The sequence below is a fragment of the Lathyrus oleraceus genome, chromosome 5, assembly GCF_024323335.1.
Source record: "Lathyrus oleraceus cultivar Zhongwan6 chromosome 5, CAAS_Psat_ZW6_1.0, whole genome shotgun sequence".
In the NCBI taxonomy this organism is placed as follows: Eukaryota; Viridiplantae; Streptophyta; class Magnoliopsida; order Fabales; family Fabaceae; genus Lathyrus; species Lathyrus oleraceus.
The window spans coordinates 74,199,087-74,215,916 of NC_066583.1; the positions used below are offsets into that span (position 1 = coordinate 74,199,087).

Consider the following 16,830-nt stretch of genomic DNA (forward strand, 5'->3'; position numbering starts at 1 on the left):
AGGGATGGATGTCTACAAATTCCTTCACATGGTCAAAGGCGGTTAAAAATCAGTGCTCCATTTAAGTCACTGCAGTAAAGCACGGTTAATTATCTCAAACAGTAAGAATCCAAAATTTCCCAAATTGAGCATAAGGACAAATTCAAAGAGAAAGAAGGAGTTCATGGTACCAGTTCCGGATTATAGCGTAAAACAGGCTAAATTTGTTTCTGAGCACGCAAAAGCGCTTTTGGAGTTTTTCTCCATTGGAACCTTTGGAAGACTTTTGTAACCCTAACCTGTGAGGATAAATAGACGAAAAAATTGAGAGAGAGGAGGGGGGGGGGGAAACCTAAAATTGGAGGCGGCCGCGATTTCAAAGGGGATAAGCTTAGTTCCAAAATCAAAGTCGAACCAAGCTAGAAGAGACGAGAGAAGGGGATCCGAGGTTTACCTGAGTCACTGCCGTCGCCGGAAGTAAGTCTTCGGTTGGGATTTTTCCTTTTTACCTTTGATTTTAGCTTGCCGTTGAACGTGAGTTTGTGATTTGAGGGAGCATTGTGAGGTTGAGGGAGTTTGAGTTCGTGAGCAGTGAGAGAATGAGAGAGGAAGACGATTGAGTGGTTTTGCGTCCTCACTTCTTTTTCTTTTTCTTTAATATTCAATGCTTTATTCCTTTTTTTTTTTAAAAAGACTACTCCTTGCAATTAGCTTTTGTTTTGAAATTTAGATTTTTTTTTTAAGTATATAATAGGTTAATTAGGAATATTAGGTAATTTAGTTTAGAATATTAGATTTTTTAGGATATGATTAGAAATTAAAAATTAGATTTATGTCTAGAATAAAATAATTTTAGTTTAGAATATTAGATTTTTTTGGATATGATTAGAAATTTAAAATTAGATTTATGTTTAGAATAAAATAATTTTAGTTTAGAATATTAGATTTTTTAGGATATGATTAGAAATTTAAAATTAGATTTATGTTTAGAATAAAATAATATTAGTTTAGAATATTGGAATTTTTTAGGATCATAATTAGGAGTTAATCTGATTAATTAGGATTTTTAATTTTGATTAGTTTAATTAGGTTTAATTAGGGTAGTCCAACAGTTTCCTATTTATTAGTTTTTTTATTTTTATTTCTTTTTTTTATTATTTATTTTGATTTATATATTTAAATTAGTATTAAAATAACAATTAGTTTGTAAGTGATCTGGTGGAGATGAGTGATGTCTAGGTCTTTTGTGTAGTGGGTTCAATTCCCCTATGTGTAGTTTTTTTTTCTTTTAACATTTTCTTTTGTGTTTATGCTTTATTACTCATAGTTTTTATTATTTAATAACATAGATTTGTTTTTTCTTTTAATTGCATCATGCATTCGAAACCATTTTTTTTTAACTTATAAAAATCATATTTTCTCGATTTAATATCGAGCCCCTTTTTCACACCCTTGTAAGTCGATTGCTTTTTAAGCATCGCCATCAACCTCACATAGCTTACTCTTGGGCTTTCTTACAATGAGCCAGTTCTCTTGCACTTACACTCATACTTTACATTATTTGTTGTTTGGGCCCGATTTAATCATTCCAATATTTTGAATCCCCATTTGACAAAATGTACCCCACTCCCCCGATGTGTAATAATCTTGTACTATTTTATTTCTCTATTGCTTGGTTGTTTAGTTAGATACTAATATAAGAATAAAATCAACAATTTCAAAAAATACAAAAAATATGACTCGATCCAACGTCGAGTACTTTCTCAATAAACGAACCAACTCATTTCTCCCTCCTATTCCATCCCATTTCAAAACTTCATCAAATGCTTGATCCAACGTCAAGCCATTTTTCATAATAAAAACTCAAAAAATATTAATTCATATCCAAGACTTTTTTTCAATAAAGATGGAAATGGAACGTGGTGTATACCGCGCACTCCTGAGACTAGGATTCGAGATGTATATCTCGCCAATCCTAGCTCTCGCCATCATCCAGGTTTATCCACTTTGTTTTTCTCTCAAACACTTATCCAAATTTCTCTTAAACGTCCATCAACGCTTGATCTAGGGTCAAGTCATTTTCACAACAAAAACCAAAATACTTAATTCTTACTTAACACTTTTCAAATAAAGGTGGAAATGGAACATGGTGTATACCATGCACTCCTGAGGTTAAGATTCGAGACGTATGCCTCGCCAATCTTAACTCTCGCCATCTTCTAAAATTGTCAATGCGGTTTCGTCAAACCCTTTCTCAATCAAATCTAAGATACCTAAATCTTATTTAACACTTTTTCAATAAAGGTGGAAATGGAACATGGTGTATACCATGCACTCCTGAGGTTAAGATTCGAGACGTATGCCTCGCCAATCTTAACTCTCGCCATCTTCTAAAATTGTCAATGCGGTTTCGTCAAACCCTTTCTCAATCAAATCTAAGATACCTAAATCTTATTTAACACTTTTTCAATAAAGGTGGAAATGGAACATGGTGTATACCATGCACTCCTGAGGTTAAGATTCGAGACGTATGCCTCGCCAATCTTAACTCTCGCCATCTTCTAAAACTGTCAATGCGGTTTCTTCAAACCCTTTCTCGATCAAATTCCAAAAATACTTAATTCCTATCTTAACTTCTTTCAATAAAGATGGAAATGGAACATGGTGTATACCATGCACTCCTGAGGCTAGGATTCGAGATGTATATCTCGCTCATCCAAGTTCTCGTCATCACTTAAAATACATCCAACCGATCAAACTCTTTTCTCGCCGCCGTGCGACTAATCAAAAACCTTTTCATAAATGAAAGATATATTGTCTTAAGTGATACAAAACAATGTTTCAGCCACGATTGTTGAGTAGAGATAAATGACGCTTTTCCGAATGTAGATTTATAAATCCGTTCGATGTGTGGTATGCGTCCACTCCTCATCTGTTTTGGGTAAAACGGTGTTTTCGTCGATTAATACAATATAGCTTTCGCTAAAATCGACCAACAAACAAACATTTTTCTACCCAGAACTACGTAAGCCTTGACTTCTCTATTGAGATACGTAGGAGCAGGATTTATAAATCTTGTCAGGCCCACTAATAAAAAACTTAGGTTTAGTCCTCCGTCAAAAATCCAAAAACATTTTCCTTTCTTTTATTCTTTCTTTCCCACCTAATAATTCGAAAAGCCTAACATTTCAAACTAACATTAACGCACACAACTGACCTAATGGTTCCCGTTGAGTACAACGGACGTGAGGGGTGCTAATACCTTCCCCTTGCGTAATCGACTCCCGAACCCTGATATTGGTTGCGATGACCATATCTTATCCTTTCTTTTGTCCTGGGTTTTATCGATATTTCCCCTTTCCTTTTTAGGAATAAATAAAGTTCGGTGGCGACTCTGTTCAGTCCATCATTGCGAGCGTACGATCGCGCTTCGCTTTGAAGTCGTATCCCCATATTTTTTTCGAGGTGCGACAGATGGCGACTCTGCTGGGGACAGTTAAATCCTAAGTGAGTCAAACCTAGTATACGTCTGCTCACCTTTTTTCGAACTTAACAATGAACAGGACAACACACTTCTGAGCATCAAAAAGGCTTCTGGAAATTTTCTTCTTTGAGCTCTAGAGACCAAATTTGAAACCCTATCTGCGGAAGATAAATAGGCAGCAGAAATCAGTAAGAGGGGATTCGAAAACGAAGTGGAGGCGGAAAGGAATTGAAAAAACCCTAATTGAAGACGGAAAGAGCTACCGAACACACAAAAAACCTAAATCCCCTAATCAGACCTGGTTTTGAAGAGGCGGAGGAGTGAGTTCTTTAGGCTTCATCGTCTCCTTTTTGCTTTCGCCAAAGGTGAGCTTCGTTCTCCTCGTTTCTCCTTAAAAATCTTGAACCCTTGCATTTTAGAGTGAGAGGGATGGTGTGGTACGCGAGAGTTGGAGAGCGGCGGTGAAAGTGAGACGGAGAGGAGAATGATTAGGCATTGTGAGATTGAGAGAGAGAGCGGCGGATAAGAGATAGAGAGAACATTTGAGGTTGTGTTTTTGTTAGAACGAGTCTGTTACTTTTGCTTAATGTTTTTTTTAATTTATTCCATACAGAATAAGTTATTTTTAAAACTATTAAATTTATGATTAGGTTTCCTAGGTTGAGTCAATAAATATTTTCCATTCCCCATTTTATTCTCTTTTTGAAGAAACCAACGGCCAGGGGTTAGGATTAATTAGGGAACTCTACAGTTTTTTATTATTTAGTTTTTTCATTTTAATTCTTTTTTTAGTTTATCTTAGTTTATATATTTAAGTTAGTATTAAAATATCAGTTAGTTAGTAAGTGGTCTGGTGGAGGGGAGTGGCTTCTAGATCTTTAGTTTAGTGGGTTCGATACTCCTAGGTGTAGTTTTTCTTTCTTTTATTATTTTCTTTCATATTTATGCTTTATTATTTATATTTCTTTTTTTATTATTGTTTAATAATATAGATTTGTTTTTTCTTTTAATTGCATCATGCATTCGAAACCATTTTTTTAACTTATAAAAATCATATTTTCTCGATTAAATATCGAGTCCATTTTTCACACCCTTGTAAGTCGATTGCTTTTTTAAGCATCGCCGTCAAACTCACATAGCTTACTCTTGGGCTTTCTTACAATGAGCCGGTTCTCTTGCACTTACACTCATGCATTGCGTTATTTGTTGTTTGGGTCCGATTTAATTATTTCATGATTTTTTTAATCCCCATTTGACAAAATGTACCCCACTCCCCCGATGTGTAATAATTTTGTACTATTTTATTTCTTTATTGCTTGGTTGTTTAGTTAATACTAACACAAGAATAAAATCAACAATTTCAAAAAAAATACAAAAATATGACTCGATCCAACGTCGAGTATTTTCTCAATAAACAAATTAATTCCTTTCTCTCTCCTATTCTATTCCGTTTCTTTCAAACTCTCATCAAACGCTTGATCCAACGTCAAGCCATTTTTTATAATAAAAACTCAAAAAATATTAATTCATAATATTAAGACCTTTTCAATAAAGATGGAAGTGGAACGTGGTGTATGCCACGCCCTCCTGAGACTAGGATTCGAGATGTATATCTCGCCAATCCTAGCCCTCGCCATCATCCAAACTTATCCATTTTGTTTTTCCTCCAACACTCATCCAAATTTCTCTTAAACGTCCATCAATACTTGATCTATGGTCAAGTCATTTTCACAACAAAACTCAAAATACCTAATTCTTATTTAACACTTTTGCAAATAAAGGTGGAAATGGAACATGGTGTATACCATGCACTCCTGAGGCTAGGATTCGAGATGTATATCTCGCTCATCCAAGTTCTCGCCATCGTCTAAAATTGTCAATGCGGTTTCTTCAAACCCTTTCCCAATCAAATTCAAAAACACTTAATGCTTATTAAACATTTTTGCAAATAAAGGTGGAAATGGAACATGGTATATACCATGCACTCCTGAGGCTAGGATTCGAGATGTATATCTCGCTCATCCAAGTTCTCGCCATCGTCTAAAATTGTCAATGCGGTTTCTTCAAACCCTTTCTCAATCAAATTCCAAAATGCTTAATTCCTATCTTAACCTCTTTCAATAAAGATGGAAATGGAACATGGTGTACACCGTGCACTCCTGAGGCTGGGATTCGAGATGTATATCTCGCTCATCCAAGTTCTCGCCATCACTCAAAATACATCCAACCAATCAAACTCTTTTCTCGCCGTCGTGCGACTAATCAAAAACCTTTTTCATAAACGAAAGGTATCTTGTCTTAAGTGATACAAAACAATGTTTCGGCCACGATTGTTGAGTAGAGATAAATGACGCTTTTCCGAATGTAGATTTATAAATCCGTTCGATGTGTGGTATGCGTCCACTCCTCATCTGTTTTGGGTAAAACAATGTTTTCGTCGATTAATACAATATAGCTTTCGCTAAAAATTGACCAACAAACAAACATTTTTCTACCCAGAACTACGTAAGCCTTGATTTCTCTTTTGAGATACGTAGGAGCAGGATTTTTAAATCTTGTCAGGCCCACTAATAAAAAAAACTTAGGTTTAGTCCTTCGTCAAAAATCAAAAAACGTTTTCCTCTCTTTTACTCTTTCTTTCCCACCTAATAACTGAAAAGCCTAACACTTCAAACTAACATTAATGCACACAACTGACCTAATGGTTCCCGTTGAGTACAACGGACGTGAGGGGTGCTAATACCTTCCCCTTGCGTAATCGACTCCCGAACCCTGATATTGGTTGCGATGACCATATCTTATCCTTTCTTTTGTCTTGGGTTTTATCGATATTTCCCCTTTCCTTTTTAGAAATAAATAAAATTCGGTGGCGACTCTGTTCAGTCCATCATTGCGAGCGTGCGATCGCGCTTCGCTTTGAAGTCGTATCCCCATTTTTTCGAGGTGCGACAATGGGTAAGCCCAGTGCAAGTTGTACCTAAGAAATCAGGACTCACAGTGGTTAAAAATGAAAAGAATGAACTTATTCCTACTAGAGTTCAGAACAACTGGAGAGTTTGTATTGATTATAGGAGATTGAACCAGGCTACGAGAAAGGGTCACTTTCCTTTACCGTTCATTGACCAAATGCTTGAACAACTTACTGGTAAATCACATTACTGTTTTCTTGATGGGTTTTTCAGGTTACTTTCAGATTCATATTGCACCAGAAGATCAAGAGAAGACCACTTTTACTTGTCCCTTCGGTACTCTTGCTTATAGGAGGATGCCTTTTGGTCTTTGCAATGCTCCTGGAACTTTCCAGCGATGCATTATTAGCATTTTTTCTGATTTCATTGGAAATTGCATGGAAGTCTTTATGGACGATTTCACTGTCTATGGTTCCTCTTTTGATGCATGCTTGAGCAGTTTAAGCTTGATTTTAGAAAGATGCATCGAAACTGATCTCATTTTAAATTATGAAAAATGCCACTTTATGGTTGATCAGGGAATTGTATTGGGTCACATAATTTCAGAAAAAGGAATTTCTATTGACCCTGCTAAAATAGATGTGATTTTACACTGCCTTACCCTTCTTGGTTTCGCGAGATTCGTTCTTTTCTTAGTCATGCAGGTTTTTACAGGCGTTTCATCAAGGATTTTAGCAAGATAGCTTTTCCGCTGTCAAACTTGTTGAAAAATGATGTCACTTTCAACTTTGATGACAAATGCAAACAAGCGTTTGACTTCTTGAAGAAAGCATTGACCTTCGCTCCTATAATCCAACCACCAGACTAGACCCCCCCCCCCCCCCCCTTTTGAGATTATGTGTGATGCATTTAATTATGTTGTTAGGGTTGTCCTTGCACAAAGGGTTGACAGGGCTGCCCATGTTGTTTACTATGCTTCTAGAACTTTATATTCTGCACAATTAAATTACACTACCACTGAAAAAGAATTGCTAGCTATTGTTTTTGCTCTTGATAAGTTCAGATCATATTTGCTAGGTTCCAAGGTTGTTGTTTTTACTGACCATGCAACATTAAAGTACTTTTTGAAGAAGCCGGATGCAAAACCGAGATTGATTCGGTGGATGTTGTTGCTCCAAGAATTTAATGTGGAGATTAAAGACAAAAGTGGAGCTGAGAACTTAGTGGTTGACCACTTGAGCAGGATAGAGAGAGATGCAAATCCTTTTCCTATTCAGGATGACTTTCCTGATGAGCAACTTTTTCTTTTGCATGGGATTACACCTTGGGTTGCTGACATTGTTAATTTTCTTGTTGCTGGTGTTTTTCCTACAGGTGCATCTAGATCACAGATTCACAAACTCAAGAGTGATGCCAAATATTATGTTTGGGATGATCCATATCATTGGAAGTTTGGTAGTGATCAGGTAATTAGGAGATGTGTCCCCAACTATGAGATTGAATCCATTTTGAAAATTTCTCATGCATCTCAAGTCAGCTGACACTTTGGTCCATAAAGGACTGCAAGAAAAGTCCTTGATTCAGGTTTATATTGGCCAACTGTTTTTAATGATGCTTATGAGACTTACCGCACTTGTAAAGAGTGCCAGATAGCAGGTACAAACATCACTCGCAAGAGTGAAATGCCTTAACAACCTATGTTTTTATGTGAGGTATTTGATGTATGGGGAATCGACTTCATAGGTCCCTTTCCTGTATCATTTGGTTTCCTTTACATTTTGCATGCTGTTGGTTATGTTTCAAAGTGGGTGGAAGTTATCCCCACTAGGACTAATGATTCTAGAGTTGTTGCAGATTTTGTCAGGTCTAATATCTTTTGCAGGTTTGGAATACCACGAGCTATCATAAGTGACCAAGGCACTAATTTCTGTAACAACACCATGGAAGATTTGCTCCAGAAGTATGGAGTTGTGCACAGAGTCTCTACTGCATATCACCCACAAACTAATGGGCAAGATGAGATCTCAAACAGGGAGATCAAATAGTTTTTAGAGAAAATGGTGCAGCCGAACAGGAAGGAATGGAGTCGTCATCTAGAAGACGCACTTTTGGCCCAGAAAACAGCTTTTAAGACACCCATTGGGATGTCTCCTTATTGACTTATTTTTGGCAAGGCATGTCATCTTCCTGTTGAGATAGAACACCATGCTTATTGGGCGGTAAAAAGTTGTAATTTGGAGATGCAACAAGCAGGTATTGAAAGAAAACTCCAATTACAACAGTTGGAAGAGCTTAGACTAGAGACTTATGAAAGCTCTAGGATTTATAAAGATAAAACTAAGCACTTCCATGATAAAATGATTTATAGGAAGTAATTTTTTGTGGCCCAACAGGTTTTACTGTTTAACTCCCGCCTTAAGCTTATGGCTGGGAAACTTCATCCAAATGGATTGACCCTTTTGTTATTACTAATGTTTTCCCTTATGGTGCAGTAGAAATAAAAAGTGCAGGTACTAACAAGACTTTCAAAGTCAATGGGCAGCGCTTGAAGCTATTCCATGAAAGTTCAATGACTGAAGATGTCAGCATAGAGGAGCTTTCTTTGGAAGCACCTAACTACCCTGCAACTTGATCAGGGAGTCTTTCTTTCCTTCTCTCTACTTTATTAGTAATGTCTTTTCATTGAGGGCAATGCTTATTTTAAGTGTGGGGGAGGGAAATCGTTTGTTTCATTTGTTTTCCTTGTTTTTGTTAGTGTTTTGTTTGTTTTCAGTCATAAAAAATAAAAAAATACATCTTCTTGAAAGTTTTAGGCTATAGACTGACTAATTTGAGATTAGTTTGCGGAGACTTGGGAAAAATTCACAAGATCAGTATCGTCTTAACACCGTAAGTCTCCTGCATATGGAAATTGATTCGAATTCTTATTATATTTTAGCCTTAAATTCTCATTCTATGACAACTCTTAAGTAGTTTATTTCAGCAGTCAACACCATCTCACACACACTCTACGTAGGGAAGCCGATGAATATAAGTGAGTGTTCCGAAAAAAGAAAAAAAAAGAGAAAGAAAAGGGAATGCACATTCTAAGTTTGGTGACTCTCACCCGGCCACTTAACCCAACGGATGTAGAACCTTAAAAAAAATAGAAAATAAGACTCGTTGTCAGTTGGTTCAGCGGTTTCTGGTGCTGAACTTGGTAGAGCGGATTACGGTTCGATCCCCCACAACTACAACTGAGCAAGCAAAGGATTATGCCACGTAAGTACTAGAATCCCATGCAAAAAGGATCAGAGTCACTACCGGTCGCCTTGCTATGGGTGTGTGGAGATAACAGACTTAATGTGATTGCGCCTGAATGAAAAAGAGCAAAAAGAAGGATGAGTAAGTTAGGCTTTAACATAATAACATGATTCGAGTTGATTTCTGTATTCAGGAGGTTTATGACTGCACAATTATGGATTAGTGTTTGTACGATATCCTTAGTGTGCAAGATTAGTACCTATCGATGCAAACTTAACCGAAGAAGACTTGTAGCCTATGATGAGTAACTAATGATGTGTTTGTGTTTTCTTTGTTTTATTTTAAATTTTACTCGGAGTGCAAAAGTTCAAGTGTGGGAGAATCTGATCAGTGCATTTTGATGCACATTCTTCTATATTTATACTTATGCATTTCCATGTTTTAGTTTGATTATTTTTCCCTTTTAATGTGTTTTTATAATTTATCTTATTTTTACACTTATTTGTTTTTCGCAGTTTATTTTCAGCATTAGCAGTCTGCATGAATAAACTCATAACTAGAGCTAGGAGCATCGGATTGAGGCGTGCTACCAGTCGTTGGAAAGCTAAGAGAAAGAGCTACGACTTTCTTGAAGAAGTTAGAAGCTAATTTAGACTGTATCATGGTTGAAAATTCCGTTGAAGCCTTCATCACTAGATTTATATTTTGTGTTGGGTTATTTAGTTTGGGCTTGGGTTATGTTTTGACCAAATTAGGTTTATTCCACTTTTCCTATAACCTAAGCAGCCGAAAACAGTACACGTGATCACTATTCACGAAAATTTGAAAGCTTGTACGAATTCCATGGAGAACTAATCCCTCTGATTCGATTTGCCGTAATTCAGGTTCCAAAACTTGAGATTATTATAATGTTAATTTTAGTTTAATTCCTTTCAATGATATTTTGTGTTCTTGTATGCTTAATTCGATTGCATGAAATATATTGATTCAATTTGGTTGATTGTATGATCCTAACATAGGCACGTCACGTTTGCTTAATTCGTTTTTGTGTCTAATCAATCATGTTTGCTTAATCCATGAAAACTTATCCCGTTTGATTAATTTGGACAATAGGATCATACATCTCACAAACTTCACCGCACTTGTCATTGAGTTTGTATCCAAATAGGAATAGACAATCCGTTTAGGGTATTAAAATTATATTAATCGATGATAGTAGGAACTGAATCAGTAGATTTAATTATTTTATAACAGCTTATTTCAAGAATTGCTTTTAATAATCACTTTTTCTTAATCGAACACCAAACCAAACAACCCCCCCTTAATTCGATTTACCTTTGGATAATAATAATCAAGAATCCTTGTGAGAACGATATCCGAATTAAAGTTGTCGTCGTACTACGTTTTTGAAAAACACTCATTTTGACCCGCGCGCGACAGCGGATCAATATCCCAAACTGGTATTCTAGAAAGGTGAAAGTAGAAAATAAGAGGAGAAATTGGGGTTTCTTCGAGACAACATATCGGTTTCCTACGGAAACCCAATTGCACAATCCTTATATTTACCCAATAGTATAACTGCCACAAGAAATGAAAAAGTCTTAACACTTAAAAGACACATGTAAGTAAAATATGCTAAATTAGTTTTCCCAAGAAGGCTATCATGAGTTGCATTAAATACCATCCACATTTTTTTCCCACTAAACACTAAAGCTCCCACAATTGATTAATATTTTGATGTCTATGAGTTTAATCAAGATGAAATTTGATATATCCCACTACTACCTAGCTACCTAGGACACACTTGGCTAGAGAGGGACTTACCCTAAGCCGAGGGACTCGCCCGAGGCTGATGGACTCACCTCTCATTAAAAAAGACTGCCTTAAGCTGAGGAACTCATCCCAAGCTACTGGACTCGCTCGAGGTTGAGGAACTTGCCCCTCACTAAAAAAGGTCGTCTTCAGCTGAGGGTCTTGCCCCAAAGTCGGGGTATCTCATTCACAAAAGAATCCTTGAAACACTTATCCCTTTACAAAACCCCCACGATTGAGGGACTGCATAATATTATATTTGTGTGAGTCCCAAACAAAGGCGACACATGGGTCCACGTCTGGAGTGATGTCGCCCAATCGACATCCAGGAAGAACAGAGAGGGCTCGTCTTTAGGACAAATAACGCGTACAATACCACTGTCTCTCGTTAGTTACGAGAGAATGAGTCCCACCACGACTCACTGAGAAATAGGCAGTCAACAATCTCCCATAATTGATAGGGGGCCAGTTGCTGCCCTAAGGGTTTCTTGAACCATAAGCCCAAAAACCTCCATAAATACTTCTCCCATAGAGAGAAAGGGAGATCCCCAAACTCATACCTTATTCTTAAGCATAAAACACATACACAAAATCTCTCACTTAAGTGAGTTGACCCTCTAAACCGCTGTAAACACCACCACACATGCCTTTTCGTTGCCAAAAGCAAAACCTAACCACTATACTATGTAACATACCTACTAATGCCTATGAATATCCATACCCTTGCAAGAGATAACATGCATACATGTACTTTTTGACCAATACACACCTGTATCCAAAACCACGAGTTTGGTAAAAATTAGTATGATTTGTAATAATCAATGCCTATTCTTTCTATATAAATTTTAAAAACTAAACTGAAAATCACCACATTTTTAATTAAACAGAAGGATAATGAATAAATACATAAATTCAAAACATGATATTATTTAATTTAAATCCCACCACATAAACGAACACAAATTCAAAATTATATTTATTTTGGCTTTCCGTAATTTATATAGTATGTTCAGCCACTTAATTTAAGAAAATAACTCTCTATTTAATTAAACAATGAAATTACAAACACATCTCCATGACTTTATTATATTATAAATTAATTAACATTTGCCAACTTGAATTCACTACTTACTCGCACACAAAGGTATCATAATTGCTTTGGTCTCACCACATTAGCACATCCATCTCTACATACTTACCTATATATATATATATATATATATATATATATATATATATATATATATATATTTGGTTTAAAACTTTAAATTGACCGTAGATACAAAAAGAAAAACCCTGATAGTTTAAAGATCCAAAATGACCGCATTTTACTGCGGGAACAAACCGTAGCACAGCCAAATGTGCAACGAAACGATGCGTTTTAGTGTAAACAGAGGGGGGAACTGGAAATGGAAAAGGCGCGATCCTGAAATTATTAACCCTAGAAATTAACAGAGCAAACTGCAAACAATTCTCAACTCTCAAAACTAGTAACAACAATCACCTACTTGGGCGGGAAACTTCTCTCTCTCCCTCTCTCTCTCTCTCTCTCTCTCCGTGAAACCATACAGTTACGGTTGCGGAACAGGAAGGAACGATAGCAATGCAAACCGTGGAAGAAGGTAGTGGCAGCGAAGACCAAAACGCACGCGATGAAGAAACTCCTTTACAGATAGAGATTTCAAAGCTACGTCGACGTTGGGAACTCGCTTCCGTTCTCAACTTCCTTGACGTAACTTATTCATCTTACGTTACGATTCGTAATGATATGTTAGTAATGTTTTCGGTTATTCATTCTGTGATTTTATGATTCAGGTGTTTAGTCCAATACTCGGTAAGGATTTGAAGGTTTCTGCTGAAGAAATTGAGATCGGACTTGTTAAGCCTAATGCTGCACTTGCTCACCTTCATATTCAGCTTTTGAAGGTATCTTAGTTGTTTTTGTTTGAGGTATTTTATTACTCTTATGGTTCTTCATTCATTCAACTTCAAAAACTTGCTTTTTGTGCATTGCGTTTTAAAGAGGCGTAAATGTGATGCTTACGTTCCTAAAATGAAATATTTTAAAAGCTGTTCATTGAGATTTTTGAGACTGTGATATGATTTAAAACTATCAAAATGTATATGTTTTATGATTGCTCTGTCTGTAATATATGGCCTACCGGGGGTTACCAATATCATTGTTTTTCCTTTGTATCTAAAATTATTAAGAAAGCCCAAAATGTGAAAGGGAGTGCAATTTTAGCTTGGAGGTTTAAACATACCAAGTCTGTTAACTGGTTAACTTTGTGGTGGCTTCTTATCCATTATTATTTAGATGCTGGTCCGTTCTTAGTTTGTAAGTTTAAGTTTCATTTCATTTGATTCCTACCAGGGAACGCCACCAGTGAGCAAAATACTGAATGATTCTGATAAATGGGTGACCGTTCTCTCTAAGAAACTGGCTATGTGGTGGCCATGGGTGAGTTTACCGATGGATTGTTTATGTATTTTATTTTATTTTTCCTTCCCACTGCTGATAGGATTTATTGCTTTATTCTGTTGGCTGGTTCTTCGCTCTAGGTTGCCGAGGGCAAGAATCCACTTGTACCATCTAAAGGGTATGGAGACGAAATCATCATGTTCTACCAATACCAATTGTTATGTCATTCAAGGAACTTATGTCATTATGCTTATGCAGAGAGGAGATATCGAAGTACAAGGAGCTTGATCCATTGGATCGTTTACTACTGCTAAAAGCCATTTGTGAAGTTAGAGCCGATGTAAAGTGACCTCCTGTTTAGTTTTTTCAAATTTTTTGTTTCTTTGATTAATGCAATAGTATTTGTATACTCTCTGTTCTCTGACTAGATGTTGCCAATCTTTCTCTGTCCCTTTTAAATTTTGATGTTTCAATTTTTCACGTTACTGATTATTTTGATGGTTTCTTTGCTAATGTTCAGCAACATGATGTGGTATCATATGTTAATGATTCTCTAAAAGAAGGAACTGAAATTTCTTCTTTTCGTAAAAATGCCTTTGGAAGAGATGGAACTGGCACAACCTATTGGTAATTATTTGAATATGTTCTGATATCTTCATGATTACCGCTATCATGGAATCCTCACTATTAATCTGCCTGACTATTTTTATTGTAGGTACGATGTGAACACCAAAGCACAGAGTCACAGATTGTACAGGGAAACAATCACATCAGTCTCAACTCCAAACCGTAAGGTCAAAGGCTGTTTATCACTTCCCAACTTTCAATGGGAAACACTTGCCTCCAATCTTGAAGAATTTTCAGAAGTAGCTGTAAGAAAAAGCTAACTGTCTTTTGTCTTCCTTGATTTACCCATATTTGAAGCCTTAATTAAATGTCTTTGAATGTTTTTTGCAGGAAAAATTATCATCTAGCAAGTCTCCTGTGGAAGTTTTTATTGGCAAGAAGCTTCAAAGTGAAGCTATTCCTGTTCTTGAGAAACTTCAAAAGGTATACACATCCTATTGATTATTGTTAGATATGTGTCTGTTTTATATAGAACACCCTTTATTTGTTTTTGATATTTACATAATGTATGATACTTTCAAATTATGCAGAAGAAAGAAAAAGCAATGAAACAAAAACAGAGACAGGATCAGCTCTTAAAAGATTTTCAGATCTCTTATTCTTCTGGAACACGCTCTTGTCGCACTCGAAGGCCTGTTAATTACAGTTTTGGTAAGATATATGTTCAATTTTGTTGCATATGCCTGTTGTATTCCAACACCTACACATTCCAATGCACATGACAGTGTTCTCCTGCATATTAACGGAGTTGAATTTACTGTACTATGTTGTTTGTGTATTAGTTGCATTGTTAGGAGTATAAGTCATACTATAAATCAAGATGATGAGAATGTTTGAGCATGTGTGAGGTGCCTTTCATTTGGCATTATGATGCATAAGGATTGAATTGTGATTAGATATTTCCCTTGTGTGTATATATTTTTTCTGATAAAATAAATTCAACCTTGCTTTCATTGATTTTTTTAACTGTATCAGTTTAGTCTTGGTGATTAATGTGCGGTGTTTAGTGTTTACTTAAAAATAATTTTTATGTACTTAATGGTTATTTCAATTCAAAATGTTAAATTGTTTAGAAATATTTTCTCATTAATGCCAATCAGCATATGTCCAAATTAGATTTAGGTATTTAACACTGACTTGACACGATGGGTGTAAGTAACCACATTTGGTTTGATGCTTCTCACAACTAATCACATCTGTTTTGATTTCTTTCTTCTTCTCTCGGCCTCTTTCTGACATCCTTTGGGTTTTGACATTAATGAGTTCTCTTTGGGAAATCTTGCAGAAGCATATGATCGAACAATGAAGGAGGCTATACAGTTGACAAAGTATGTTTTTCCTGATACTACATCTCACTGGTTCATGTTCTATTTGCCTTGCCATGTTGCATTATCCTTGTAGAATGTTGATAGTTTTCTGTTATTATTAAATGGAGTTGTTGAACTCCCTCAAACAAAAAGAGCAAGCAAATAAAACTTTAAGCCTATTCTTTGCTTATTTTTACCATTGCTTTGAGATATACACTGAAGCACATAGAGTGTGAGATGAGTAATAATATCTTTGTGGCATAAGTATAATATGCTAATGTTGATAATTTCTATTCTCTGATACTAGTACATGTTTTGGATTCTGAATCTGAACTAACTTTTATAATCTCTACTATACTCTTTTGAACTGATGCTTAGCAAAAGGAAAAAGTCTCCTGCTGCCAACCAAGACAGAAACAGAGGATCTGAAGATGACTCCAACATGGATGTTTCGTCAGACAGTGATGATTCTAATAGAGATGCACCCCCTATATCTGAGAGTGATGAGTCTGGTTATGAAATTGAGAATCCCAGTAGTAGCGAGGAGAATGATGAACATGATAGGCAGGTGGATAATTCAGAAGCAAACTCAAGTGATGCGGTTTCTTATCCCAAGGGGGTTCGCGCTAGTAAGCGGTTAGCTGGAGTCCCTGGCCATACTGTTCCAGAAAGCATAGGCTTGGCTGCGAAGCAAAGAGTGAGACAGAGACCAACCCGAAATACTGCCATAGAATCTACTGTTATATCTGATTCAGAGGATGAACCTCATGATGGGAAGACAGATCTTTCTGAGTCCACCTAAGCCTAAATTTGACTTACATTTTGTGGAAGTATCTAGCAGCAGTGTAGAATGCTAGTCAGCAACGTTTGGGGTTATTTAAAAACTTCCCCCTTTTTAGGCTAATACATAATTTTTGGTTTGATATAATTTGCCTCGGAATCCAAGAAGGTAGGTAGTACCTCTCTCGGGTGTTATCATCTGAGAAATTTTTGAAATACTAGTATATATATAATATATAAATGAATGTAATTCGATTCATTGATGTA

At 36.2% G+C, this 16,830-nt stretch overlaps 1 protein-coding gene across 1 annotated transcript; it reads left to right on the plus strand.

The window, feature by feature from the left end:
* The first annotated feature begins 12,723 nt into the window (after positions 1-12,723).
* Positions 12,724-16,830, plus strand: LOC127085776 (DDT domain-containing protein DDR4). The gene is made up of 11 exons (XM_051026314.1): positions 12,724-13,159; positions 13,243-13,353; positions 13,802-13,888; positions 13,990-14,027; positions 14,108-14,189; positions 14,370-14,476; positions 14,565-14,721; positions 14,807-14,899; positions 15,007-15,127; positions 15,762-15,804; positions 16,162-16,830. The coding sequence occupies exons 1-11, from the start codon at positions 13,031-13,033 to the stop codon at positions 16,583-16,585; spliced, it is 1,392 nt and encodes a 463-aa protein (XP_050882271.1). The 5' UTR covers positions 12,724-13,030; the 3' UTR covers positions 16,586-16,830.

Coding starts and splice junctions, on each gene's coding strand:
- LOC127085776 (XM_051026314.1), top strand. CDS start 13,031: ATGCAAACCGTGGAAGAAGGTAGTGGCAGCGAAGACCAAAACGCACGC. Junction 13,889..13,989: donor TGGCTATGTGGTGGCCATGG/GTGAGTTTACCG, acceptor TCTTCGCTCTAG/GTTGCCGAGGGCAAGAATCC. Junction 14,722..14,806: donor AAGAATTTTCAGAAGTAGCT/GTAAGAAAAAGC, acceptor TGTTTTTTGCAG/GAAAAATTATCATCTAGCAA.